Raw genomic sequence first — 13,702 nt, forward strand, 5'->3', positions numbered from 1 at the left:
TCTCAGAATTTGTAAAAAAAAATTTTCGATAAATTTTTTTTACGAACCACCAAACACAAGAATTCCAATTTTCAACCGAAAAAAAATTTTCGGGATAATTTTAAGAGAAACCAAACACACCCTAAGCCGAAATACATTCTAGCAGGAAAAGAAATTGCCTTTTATTATTTAATTGTTAAAAATTAAATATAATAATTATGATCAATTTTATTTGAAAGAGTAATTTTTCGAATCAAGAAAATTCATCTGTATTGGTGGTGACTAATGTTAGTCATTTTAATTGTTGAAAATAAGCCTAGATGGTTAATTATAAAAAATTATAAGTTTAGATGATAAGTAAATTTCAGATGATAATGCACAAACAGCCGAAAACTCAAATGCTTCTGGTGCCCTATTTCAATTTAATTAAAATCTTTCTTAATATAGAGGTTCATTAAAATCAACTACTCCATTAGCTACAATTTCAACGACTAATTAGATCCGTTGCCTCATTTGTTAAAAATGTGTTCTAAACGAATAAGAAGTAGTTGAGGACTGAGTAGTGAAATCAAATAAACAAGTGACAGCTCATAAGGCACTTAAGTCCAATAAATAAGAAGTGAAAGCATCGAATGAGAAATAGAGTGAGCAAAATCAAATAAATACGAAGTGACAGCCCATGAGTCACTTAAATAAAATAAACAAGAAGTGAAAGTACGAATGAGATCTATAGACTAAGCAATTAGATCATATAAATAAGAAGTGACAGCTCATGAGTCACTTAAATCAAATAAATAAAGAAGTGAAAGCACCCACGAGAAATAGGAAAAATTCTAGAATACAACGGGTATATTAGTGACGTGGCGTAACAAATCAATCAAATTAATCCTTTTAAGAATATATGTCCCATCATGATTGTAAAAAAATATTTTTATTGTACTTTTGTTTAAAAAGAAGGAATGTGATTGGCTTGTTACTGATGACGTGGTGCAAGTGTGACAGTGTAGAATTCCTCGAGAAATAGACTGCTCAGTGAAATCAAATAAATTAGAAGTGAAAGCACGAACGAGAATTAGTCAGACTGATCGATCGAGCAGTGTTCCTACGATGCTTTTGCAACCGCTTCGTTTATTTCTTTATAAAAATAAACTTAGTTGAAAGTGTGAAGCAACTAGCGTTCGAACTTGGAACCTCAGATATCAATCATCAAATTTTTTACCACTTGCGTTAGGAAAAGTCGGTTGCTCATAAGATGTTATTATAAGTTTTCTTACTGGAACACCTTTGCTATGGAATAATGTCACTTGTACATTTTATAAATATTGAGTAAAATGTCACTTAAATTTTTAGCATTGAAAGAAAAAATTGATAACAGAAATAAGTAAATGTGAGTTTGAATGACTAGAGTGTAGGATTTACATTTTATTTTGGGGTAATTGATTATATACTTCCGAAAGGTTTCTGACTTTCTGATTTATCCCTCTTAGAAGGCTAATATTGAAAATATACTATTTTTACGTTTCAACCTATTTCAAATATACCTCTAGAGTTAAATTAACTCTGTTATCTGTATAAAATTACTATTTTGCCTTTTCAAATATACCCTTCTTCCACCATTATCGACTTTTCTTATTTGCCCTTAAAGTCATGAGCACAAAAAAGTATTTTGACTTTTGGTCTTTTCAAATATACTCCTCTACCGTCACTCACATTTCTTATTTGCCCTTCAGTTAAAGACAAAATTGGTATTTTAATTTTTTTTTAACTGTGGTAGATATTTAACTCACGTTTAACCCAAGTTAACTTAACAGAAGATAATTACGGGGGTATTTTACAATAATGATAGAACATATGAAGGGTATTTTAGAAAGAAAAAAAAAGTAGGAATAAATCGATATTTTCAGATGTATGAGGAATATATAGGCAATTATCTCTTTTATTTATAGGTGCATAAAGGTAGCATTACTCTTTAATCTAAATTCTAGAAAAAGCACACGCAATGAAAAATGTGTACACATAATTATGTATAATTTTTATTCAGTTCATAGATTATCCTTGTGTAACGCCGAGAGTTATCCATCCTAGGACTACTCTACTGCTAGCACGTTTAATTTTCTTAAACTCTTGGATCTAACTATCGTCCAACATGTTATACTTGAATTTAATTAGAAATGTACAACCATTAGGCAATGTAAGATTCTTCTTACTGGCCTTAACTATCCTTGTGCGGAGCCATTCTCCATGCCACAACGATATTTAGCTGGGAAGCCACCCTATTTTCCAGGGCTTATCCATCCTAGAATTACTCAAATTGTAACGCGCTTAACTTTCTTAACATCTTAAGCTTAACTATCGCCCAATACGCTACAGTCAGGTTAAGAGTTTTTATCCCTATTATATCATATATAAAAGACTACCGGAGGTCTCACTCACCTGAATTTTTAAAATATGATGTATCTAGGCGGATGGATATAATCAGCAAATTAAGTTGCAAGCTAGCGTGGAATCAGCTAAGTTGCATGCTTGTGTATACGGACAACAAGATTGTGTGCGTGGTAACATAATTTTTTTTTTGTACGCCATACTAAAAATGAAGCAAAAAAGAACCGCAAAATTATCCTCTATGTGAGATTTTTCTATATACGGACCAAAGATAAACGTATTAAAATGAATAATCTCACACCAAATATAAAATAGAACCTACTTCTTTATATTATGCAAACAGTATCTCCACATAACCGCCTAAGATTTTAGGTCAAATCTGAGCCATCTATATAGAATATAGAATGGACTGCTCGGTCACATCATAAAGAGGGCTTCTAGAGGAGTAGTCCTTAGCCAATAAAAACATGCCACGTATTCAATATACATTTTCGTCGCATTGCGTAGACCAAATATAAAATATAAATAAAAAATAAATTTCTATAATATACTAAATTATTAAAATATTTTATATTATATTATACTATATCATATTTTATTTTATAATACTAACTATTAGGTATTTTATCAATCATCTAATATACTTACGATGTATAAAATATTAGTATATATCATGTGCAAGCAAAAATTTCTCCTCTTTTTTTTAAAACTATAAAAAAGAGCTTTTCAAGGAGTCCGGTCCATAGTTAACTATTCTCTACACTGAATGTATATAATTATATACAACACATGCTTCAAATCTCTAATAGTGATTTAAAATTTAATTCAGCAAATATATTTAAATTATTAGACTTCATAGATTAGATATATTTAATTACATTTTGATATTAGAAATTAGTTCTTTAATATAAATTGTAGTATATGGTGAGTTAATATACATCTTGTGCAAATAATAACATCTTTTTTCAATAAATTTGTGACACCCCAATAGTCCCACATCGGATCGGAAAGGAGTCGTCATTGGGTTTATAAGAGACTTAAACACTAGTAATAATAACTGGGCTTAACCATTTTGGGCCGGTTGTTGGGCCCAACGAGTTATTGTTGCTAGTGGGCTGGGTCGTTACATTTGGTATCAGAGCCTGGTGATCTTGGGCTGTGTGTGTGATTGGACTGACGAGGACGTCAGGGCCTTAACGGGGGGAGTCTGTGACACCCCAATAGTCCCACATCGGATCGGAAAGGAGTTGTCATTGGGTTTATTAGTAATAATAACTGGGCTTAAGCATTTTGGGCCGGTTGTTGGGCCCAACGAGTTATCGGATCGGAAAGGAGTTGTCATTGGGTTTATAAGAGACTTAAACACTAGTAATAATAACTGGACTTAAGCATTTTGGGCCGGTTGTTGGGCCCAACGAGTTATTGTTGCTAGTGGGCTGGGTCGTTATAAAATTTTAATAAGGTACAGACGATCTTATGTATTTGGCAATTTAGAATAATTCCTCCAATTTTAACTCTTAAATTAAAAATTTATTTATAAAATAACTACTAAAACTATGAAGTTCGATTGAATTTTTAAGTAAAGTTATTAGAATAATTTAACTCTACAAATACTGAAAGTTAAAAATATTAGTAAAAAAAAAAAGCTTTCATAATATATAAAAGGATATATAAGTTTATTTTGTATTTTTCATTATAATTTTTTCCAATTTTAAAATTTTAAAAATTATATATATTAGGGAAAACTTCAAAAACCCTCCCTGTGGTTTCGTAGTTTCTCACTTTGCCCCCCTGTGGTTTAAAATGTATCAATTTGCCCTCCTGTAGTTTCTTTTTTCTCTTTTTCTTATCAATTTCATTATTTTTTTTTTCTTAAATCAGTTATAAAGTTAAAATTAAAGGGTACTAAAGTGAATATTTGATAAATCTAGATGAGTATCTGAAGTTTTTTGTATATAATTTAATGAAATATTAACGAAAAAGCTACCGAAAAGATAAAAACGAAATCACGGGAGGGCAATTTGATACATTTTAAACCACAGGGGGGCAAAGTGAGAAACTACGAAACCACAGGGGGGGTTTCTGAAGTTTTTCCTATATATTAATTGACTGAAATACTATCTATCCGCCTCGAAGCGCGGATTCTATACTAGTTTACCGTAAAATTATAGCCTAATTTATATGTCCTAATTTGTAGCCAACCCTCACTTAATTACTCACTGCGTAACATAGCGAAGAAGAAGAAGAAGAAGAAGAAGAAGAACATGAAGAACATGCGAAGAACGTTGTCTCCTTAGAGAAGTGTCGCCCCGCAAAGTTGAGCTGCGCCCATATAAGTGCCCGCTTGGTTCGTTCAGCTGCGCTGAAGTTAGCTCTTTTTTATCTTTCATAACGGAATGTTCAAAAGTCACATAATACGATAAAATTGTATGTCTTTTACTGTATTTCGATGATTTTAAAAAATATATATAAGCTTCTAACTATAATTTTAATTTTTTAGCAGTTAAATTTAATCATGCAAATTAACTGTACTTAATATAATATAAATTTCTATACATAAATAAACTGTAAATATAAATTTTATTAAAATTTTTAAATTTTATTTTTATTATCTACTCGCTGCATCACGGTCTCTACACCAGTGTGCATTAGTCGTTGATAGTCGCTATCTCCGTATGTGTCTGCCAGTAAAAATTTCATCAAATTTCGCAAACGCATTAATTCTGTGCATTTTGGATGGATTATAGGTCATAAACTCTATCTTCTAGTTGGTGAAGTGCATCCACTGCATGCCGCCTATAAATAAGGCTGCGCAGGCAGTATTAGTTTACAACATATCCAGTGCTACGCAATTTCGTTACCAAATTGTGAAACATGGCGCCGCAGCTGAGCTTCTCGGTCCGCCGGCACAGCCCCGTTCTGGTGGCTCCAGCCGACCGCACTCCGCGCGAGCTGAAGCGCTTGTCGGACATCGACGATCAGCAGCTTCTCCGCGTCCAAATCCCCATTTTCCACTTCTATCGGCGGGACCTTTCGGCGGGGGCGAAGGACGAGGACCCTGCGGGGGTCATACGGGATGCTCTCGCCCGAGCGCTCGTGTTCTACTACCCCTTTGCAGGCCGGCTCAGGGAAGGGCCTGACAGGAAGCTCGTCGTGGATTGTACTGGAGAGGGGGTGCTATTCGCCGAGGCTGACGCCGACGTCCGCCTTGAGCACTTCGGCGAGGAACTGCTTCCTCCGTTCTCATGCCTGGATGAGCTCGTCGTCGACATGGATGACTGCAGTGACATCATCAACTCTCCCTTGCTGGTGTTTCAGGTAAATTGATCAACTCTCCCTTGCTCTGTGTGTTATACTATTATGAGTATTAGGTCCTTCGTACTCATAAGTTGTTTTCGATGATGAAACTTTCGAATCGACGATCCACTCCGTTAAATATGATCTAGAGTATTTGAAACTTCTAAAAAATAAATTTTACGAAATCATAATAAAGTCCATCAAGCGGGCATAAAATGAACGGTCAAAATTGAACGATATCTTAAAAATGAATGATCGGATCCTTCAATTTAAGATCGTAGTTATTGATCTTTATCTAGATAGTGAATAGAATTTTCTATTAAAAATTCAACCTATTCGAATTCTTTTGCACCATTAAACTAGCAAGTATTCCATACTGGCCGTTAAAAATTGTCAAATTTGTGAGCTTTTGATCGTAAGGTAAATGATATCGAAAAATTATGAAATTTGATTTCTAGATGTTTCAAATGCTCTAAATAACGTTTAACGGTGTGGATCGTCGATTCGGAAACTCTATCGTCGAAAACAACTTATGAGTACGAGGCCTCCGTGCTCCTTAGTCGTTTTCGATGATGGAGTTTTCGAATCAACGATCGGCTCCGTTAGACTTGATCTAGCGTATTTGAACTATTTAGAAAATAATTTTTGCGATTTTTTGATATCATTTACCTAGCGATCGAAAGGGTTCAAAATCAATAGCTGAAAAAAAAAATTTCACAAAAAATGGTGATATAGCATTAAAATTTTCGATCGGAGATATTGATCTTGCTATAAATAGTATAAATAATTTTCTATCAAAATTTCATCTGATTTGAATACTTCTGCACCGTTAAACTTGCAAACGGTATACATCAATCATTAAAAGTTGTTGATTTTGAACCCTTTCGATCGCTAGGTAAATGATACCGAAAAATCGCAAAAATTATTTTCTAGATAGTTCAAATACGCTAGATCAAGTCTAACGGAGTCGATCATCAATTCGAAAGCTCCGCCATCGAAAACGGCTTAGAAGCACGGAGGCCTCCGTGCTCCTAATAATAGCACATAAGACCTCTATATATATATATATATATATATATATATATATATATATATATATATATATATATATATATATATGTTGATAAAATTTTTCTAACTCTATTCTGTTCTGATTATTCTATTTAGTTAAGGTTATTATTAATCTTAAATTCTTAATAGATTTATATTTCTAGTTGTATTAGAAATTAATCACTGTTATAAATATAATCTTAATTTATTCTGTTAATTTAGTGTGGCGGATGAGAGTGAGTATATATGGATGTATTTTGAAGGCTAAATTTTTATGAGCGTTGAATATAAAAATATGAATATTATTTTCTTGATAACTTAAAATCTTTAGAGCACAATTGTTGTTTCATATTATTTAACATAGTATCAAAGAAGAAGGTCCTGCATGTTCGAGTCAGGCTCCTTGTGTTATCAAACTTCCTTCCATTTAATTAAGCTCACGTATTGTATCTATTAAAAATGTTAAATCAATTTCCTGTTAGATTTCGAGCATCATTTAATATATTTTTTTTCTATTTAGTTGAGCCCACTAGGGTTTTATTTAATTTTCTCTCATTTAATTAAGCCCACTTAGAGCCTTATTTAATTTTTTTCCATTTTAATGAAGCCCATGTCTTTGTCTTGAGTCTAATAAATATTTTTTTCCGGCAGCCAAGCTCCCGGCCTTATTTAGTTTCCTGCTATTTAATTAAGTTCATGTCTCGTATTTATTAAAAAATTTCAAATCGAGACGTAAGGAGGAATGTTGAATATAAAATATATATAAAAGTATATCGCGATGAGTTCAATGGCTTCTCCTTTTGCGAAACGTCCTCGCTCTGGAATGGGCCAAAGCCACTTCCAGCAGTAGGTTCCCCGATTGAATGAATCAGGTTGATCTGACTAGGGCATTTCGAAAAAACTTAAAACTTCTGAAGAAAACAGTTATTTCGCATTATTTAATATGATATTAGAGCAGGAAACTAAATAAGTTCAACAGTGTAAAGATATTCAAATCAGATAAAATTTTGATAGAAAATTTTTTATACTTTCTACATAATCGAAAATTTTAGTGTTATATCATAACTTTTTATGAGATTTTTATTTTTAACCATCCATTTTGAGTCCTTTTTATCATTAGGTAAATGATATCGGAAAATTATAAAATTTATTTTTAAAATTTTTCAAATATGCTAGATCAAATCTAACGAAGTCGTTAAATCAAATCTAATGGAGTTGATCGTCGATTCAGAAATCACATCATCGAGAATGATTTAGAGGCACCAAAACTTCCGTACTTTTAATAGCACACAGAATCGTACTCTGATAATAACAAACGATATGATGCAAGTAATTGCTATTACAGGTGACTCGGCTGTTATGCGGGGGCTTCATCCTGGGCATGAAATTCAACCATGTCATCTGCGACGGTTGCCGGCTGGTGCAGTTCTTGACAGCAGTAGCAGAGCTAGCTCGGGGCCTTCCCGGCGCCCCCACCGTGCGCCCCGTGTGGGCCCGCGAGCGCCTGGAGGCGCGCNCGTGCCCCACCCACCCCCACCCGGAGTATCGGGACGTCGACCCTCGTCCTCTCTCCTTCCACCCTCTCGACAGCGCAACTTTCCGCGTATTTTCCTTCGGCCCCCGCGACATCCCTGCCCTCCGGAACCGCCTTCCCCTCGGCCAACGCGACGCCTTCACGACCTTCCAGCTCCTCACGGCTTTCATCTGGAAAGCCCGCGTAGTCGCACTTCGCCTCCCGCCGGAGGAGGAGGCCACCCTCGCCGCCGCCGTAGACGCTCGCAAAAGACTCAGCAGGCGGCTGCCAGCCGGTTACTACGGCAATGTCCTTGCCTTCCCGGCGGCGACCACCACCGTAGAGAAGCTCAGCAAAAACCAACTCGGCTACGCTGCGGAGCTAATCAAGAAGGCGGTGGGCGCCGTCGACGACGAGTACGTCCAGTCGACGGCAGATTTGTTGGTGCTGCGAGGGCGGTCGCATGCGATGGGTGTGAATCCGTTCTTCGTGTCGAACTTGACGCATTTGGGGCTCGAGAAAGTAGATTTCGGCTGGGGGAGGGCGGTGTTCGCAGGTCCCGCTGCCGGGTGGCCGGGGCCGGTGGGGTCCCTGTGCAGCTTCTACCTTGGAGGGAAGAATAGCAATGGCGAGCCCGTGATCGTTGTGCCGATTCGATTGCCAGCTCAGGCTATGGAGAGGTTTGCGGCGGAGGTTGATAGGCTGATGAATGAGTCGGCCGGAACGGAAAAACGGCAAGATCGCATTTCCTCCTCCTCCTCTACCGATACTGCCATCAAGCCTGCACTTTAAATAAGGCTACGTTTGTTCACAGTCGCATCAAAATATTTAGAATAAACTTCAAATACTATCACTGTAGTTTTATGCTTTCTCACTTTAATATCTTTTAATTTAAAATATATTACTTTAGTACCCTATAATTTTATTTTTTTCTTTTCGTCCGTACCTCCGTTAACTCTCCGTTAAAGCATATATAAAAAAAATTTTAAGATATCCCACCTATGGTTTGCCGAGTATTCATTTTAGTCCTCTGTAGTTTACCGAATTTTCATTTTAGTATCCTATAGTTTTAACTTTGTTATTAATTGAACAGAAAAATTATCGGAGGGGATAACGAAAAGAGAAAAACAAAACTATAGGGCATTAGAGTGATATATTTTAAACTATGAGATATTAAAGTGAGAAAGCGTGAAATCACAGGAGTATTATTTAAAGTTTTTTATAATATTTATAAATAATATAAAATAATGTAATGTAAGCATTTAGTTAGAATATATTTAAAATTATCACTATTCACATACTTTTATCCATGGGTCTACTACTGTGCCACTTACTCTTACTAAATTTCAAGCATCCAAGGATTATAGAGGGTGGAAGTATGTGAATAGTAATATTTTTGAAAATATTCTAGCAAAATTTATAATGCAATATGACGTGATATAAAGTTTAGTTATTATACTCTTATGAGTACAATGTATATTTGTATTCTTAAATAATTTTGGGTGATAAAGCTCCCAAATAGATAATCCATTTCGTTAAATGTAATCTAGTATAGAGCATTCAAAATAGCTAGAAACTGAGTTTCACATATATATATATATATATATGCTCATATACTATCAATAGTACCAAGTCTTTGATACTATTGAGTTTTTGGCCGTTGGATGAAAGGATGTGCGGTTAGGATGATAGTTGTCTCCTAGGGTTGAGTGGGTGGTTAGTTTAATAGTATAATCTAACGGGTGGAAATGATCACAGGGTAGATCTAACGGTAAAAAACTCTATAGTACCAAAGGCTTGGTACTATCAATAGTATAGTAGCCGGACTCTCTCTCTATATATATATATAGAGAGAGAGAGAGAGAATTACGTTACTATACTATCAATAGTACCAAGCCCTTGGTACTATTGAGTTTTCGGCCGTTGGATGAATAGATGAGCAGTTAGGATTATAGTGGTCTCCGGTTAAATTGATAGTGGTCCACTAGGGTTGAGTGGGTGGTTGGTTTAATAGTATAATTTAACGGGTAGAAATGATCAAAGGGTAGATCTAACGGTAGAAAACTTAATAGTACCAAGGGCTTAATACTATCGATAGTATAGTAGCCAGACTCTATATATATATATATATATATATATATATATCGAGCCTATCATGCAACTATAATATGAACTATATATTAGCAATAGCTGTTATCTCTATAAAATTACTATTTTGTCTTTTCAAATATACTCTTCTATCATTACTAACTTTTCTTATTTGTCCTTAAGGCAAAAGAAATTTTTGATTTTTAATCTTTTCAAATATACTTCTTTACTGTTACCAATTTTTATTATAACTCGAGATAACTTAACGGGTGGTAACTGCGGGGGAATTTTTGAATAACGGAGAAACATATGAGGGGTATATTAAAAACAAAAAATAAGTAGGAATAAATTAGATATTTTTGAAGTTTTGAGGAGTATATAGGCAATTATCCCTAATATGAAAAATCAAAATCAAACAACCCTTTAAAAATTGAGTATTATATTCTTCTATTCAATATCGAAGTTATTGATCTTAATTCTGATAGCAAAAAATATTTCTATTAAAAGAAAGAAAAAAGTAATTTTGATTGTTCTACATTATTGACAAGAAAATGGCTCATATAAATCGTTAAAGTTGTCGATTTTGATACTATTTGGTCGCTAGATAAATGATGTAAAGAGTTACGAATTTGGTTGTAAATGATATAAAAAAAATCATGGATTTAGTTTCTAAATATTTCCAATGTCTAAAATTATATTTAATAATATAGATAGTCGATTCTTAAACTACATTATCAAAATGACTTATAGATAAGAAGGCAAACAAAACTGTTTAATTTATAAGCATAGACTCGGTTAAGATTTAGTTTCCATATATACCAATACTGAATGGCTATATATAGACCAACTATTTCTAGCGGAACCAGTTAATTGTTATCCTTCTTGGAAGGCATGCAAGATGGTCATGCAACTCCCTCCAAAAGAATCGCGGTTTAATGTTCTTCTAATTAAATCAGCCAATAGTTGTTAGAGAAAGCACTGCTTGGATTTGGTTCAGGCATTGGATGATGTATCGCAAGGCTTATATGTAGGGTCCGGACTTTGATGTTTAAAAAAAAAAAAAAGAAAAAAAAAAAAAGCAAGGTGTGAGCCATTCCTGTAATAACCGGATCCTTCCTACGAAACAGTCTGGGAGGTTTTCGGGTCCGGATTCTCCTTTAGGGTCCGAATCCTGAAACTTGCAAAATTTTAGTTTTAAATATTTTATTAATTTAAACCCAGTCTAATATCTTCCAATTATATATATATGATCATAAATCACCATTAACATCATTTAAACTTAGCAAGTAGGATTTATACTTTGAGTTTTTGAGTCTTCAATCGTCATCTTTTCTTCATTGAATTGTTCAAGATTTCAACTCACTTCATGAAACATGTCTAAATAAAATCCATAACAATAACATATAATTCTACTATCTAGGCAAGATATGTATCTGATAAGACCGAAACTCGTGATTGGATGATGACGATCGCACTTCTCTCTCAAATATATCATTCGAATTATTCACATCAACAACATTCTACATAAGAAATAACACTATGTAATTAATAAGAACATTGCAACAAGAGATTATTTGACAAATTATTTTAGAACTACTTAATTAGTAAAGTTAAACCTGTCGACCATCCAATGGATTAGTAGGTGTATAATTAGATTTCTGAAACTTATTTTACAAAATTGTTGCCACCATTGCTTTCATTTCAGCCAACTGGGTCTCCATAACCATCATTCTTTCCTTCATCTCTTTTGTTTCCTCCTCTGCTTTCTTTCTGGCCTTTGCTGCCATTCTTAATATGCTACAGGTGAAGATGCATCAGTTCAAATATGAGTAGGAGCAAGACCCAAACCGAGACCATGCATGCATGTGATCATATTTTTCTTTTCCAAATACATATGAGAAATAAATCATTTACTTCTTTGGCACCTATTTTCCAAATACATCGCTTTGTATGCCGATGCTGTGCATGTATTGGGGAGATTCTGTTCGTATGGTTAAAGAATTTTTTGTATATGTCGCGCGTTTGTTCACACCCTAATCTATTTTCCGCAAACTTCGATCTTTTCAAAAAAAAAAGGAAGAAATAGAGACCTTTTGGAGAAAACCTTTCCAAATTAGGCCCGGAAGCATGACATTGGTCCACCACCAGTGGGAATCCTGATTCTACGAAGTACATTCTGCTGCACATATATGACACTACTTTGTCGCCGTCAACCACTAAGCATCCTGCTCAGCGACGGTCACCATAAGTATCATTTGACCATGCACCACCGCACCAGAAACTAAGAGATGTTTGATGAGGAGATGTTGCGATGGCGAAGGCGCCAAGAATGAAGATCTTCATCATCTGAGTTCCGGAGTAAATAGTGGTCCAAGCTTCAATGGAATGAAGAACTACGCGAACTCGGAATTAGTTGTTGGAGAAGATCACATTGTTCCTCGCTTTGCAGATTGCCCAAATTAAGGATATGTGTATAGAAAGCTTTGTGTATCTTCAAAGCCTTGGTTTGAAATGAAGGCAGGCAACCAACCACTCCAAATGGCCATTTGGCGAAGAGTCCTAATGGAAGCGAACCAAGTTATTCAGAAAGTTTGATAAGTAAAGAGAAGTAGAGAAGTGATCTCTTGCTCAGAATGACATAAATAAAAAAGGAGGGTAATAGTCTCTTGCTCAGAATGACATAAAAGGTACATATTGTTGTTGGATGTGGCCTGCGTGATTTATTCAAGATGATCCATAAAAATACAGTCGATCAAATGGTTAGGATGCATATGGGCACCAGTATTTAGAAATCGAAATTATAGTAATCGACGGTACGTCCCTAGCGCAAGTGGCAAAGAGCTTGGTGGTTGGTACCCGAGGTCTCAAATTCGAATCCTAATTGATTCACATTACTCGCTAAGTTTATTTTTAAATAAAGTAAACGAGATGGATAGCGTGTTACCTATCTCTCTCTCTAAAAAAAAAAAAAAAAAATCATAGTTGAAGGTACAATTTTAATTTTTGTATGGTCTAACGCACACCACTGAAAAAGACTGTAAAAGTCGGACAGTGAGTAGCGCGCACGAACTGGTGGGGCATTTACCAGTAAGCACCACGTAAATATCATTTTTACCACTATAAATTAATAAATAAATTATATAAAAGATGCCTCTAGTCACATTGGTTAAAAGTTTTAGACTAATTTGACTCTAGTTATACCTAATTATAAATACCTGCGTGGCATTATGTTAAGCTAATCAGTTTATTTCTCACAGAAAAATAGCTAGGTCTTTGTTTATGACTAGTTAAACACCCGCGCTTCGTTGCGGGAAAAAAAATTACAATAAATATACAATAATAATTAATAAATAATAATTAAAAAAATATTAAAAATAAAAATTATTTATATTA

At 34.7% G+C, this 13,702-nt stretch overlaps 1 protein-coding gene across 1 annotated transcript; it reads left to right on the top strand.

The window, feature by feature from the left end:
• On the top strand, window positions 5,182-9,742 carry LOC109710033 (benzyl alcohol O-benzoyltransferase-like). The gene is made up of 2 exons (XM_020232446.1): window positions 5,182-5,679; window positions 8,054-9,742. Exons 1-2 carry the CDS (start codon window positions 5,236-5,238, stop codon window positions 9,011-9,013), a joined length of 1,404 nt encoding a protein of 467 aa, XP_020088035.1. The 5' UTR covers window positions 5,182-5,235; the 3' UTR covers window positions 9,014-9,742.

The sequence above is a fragment of the Ananas comosus genome, linkage group 5 (genome assembly GCF_001540865.1).
Source record: "Ananas comosus cultivar F153 linkage group 5, ASM154086v1, whole genome shotgun sequence".
Lineage (NCBI taxonomy): Eukaryota > Viridiplantae > Streptophyta > Magnoliopsida > Poales > Bromeliaceae > Ananas > Ananas comosus.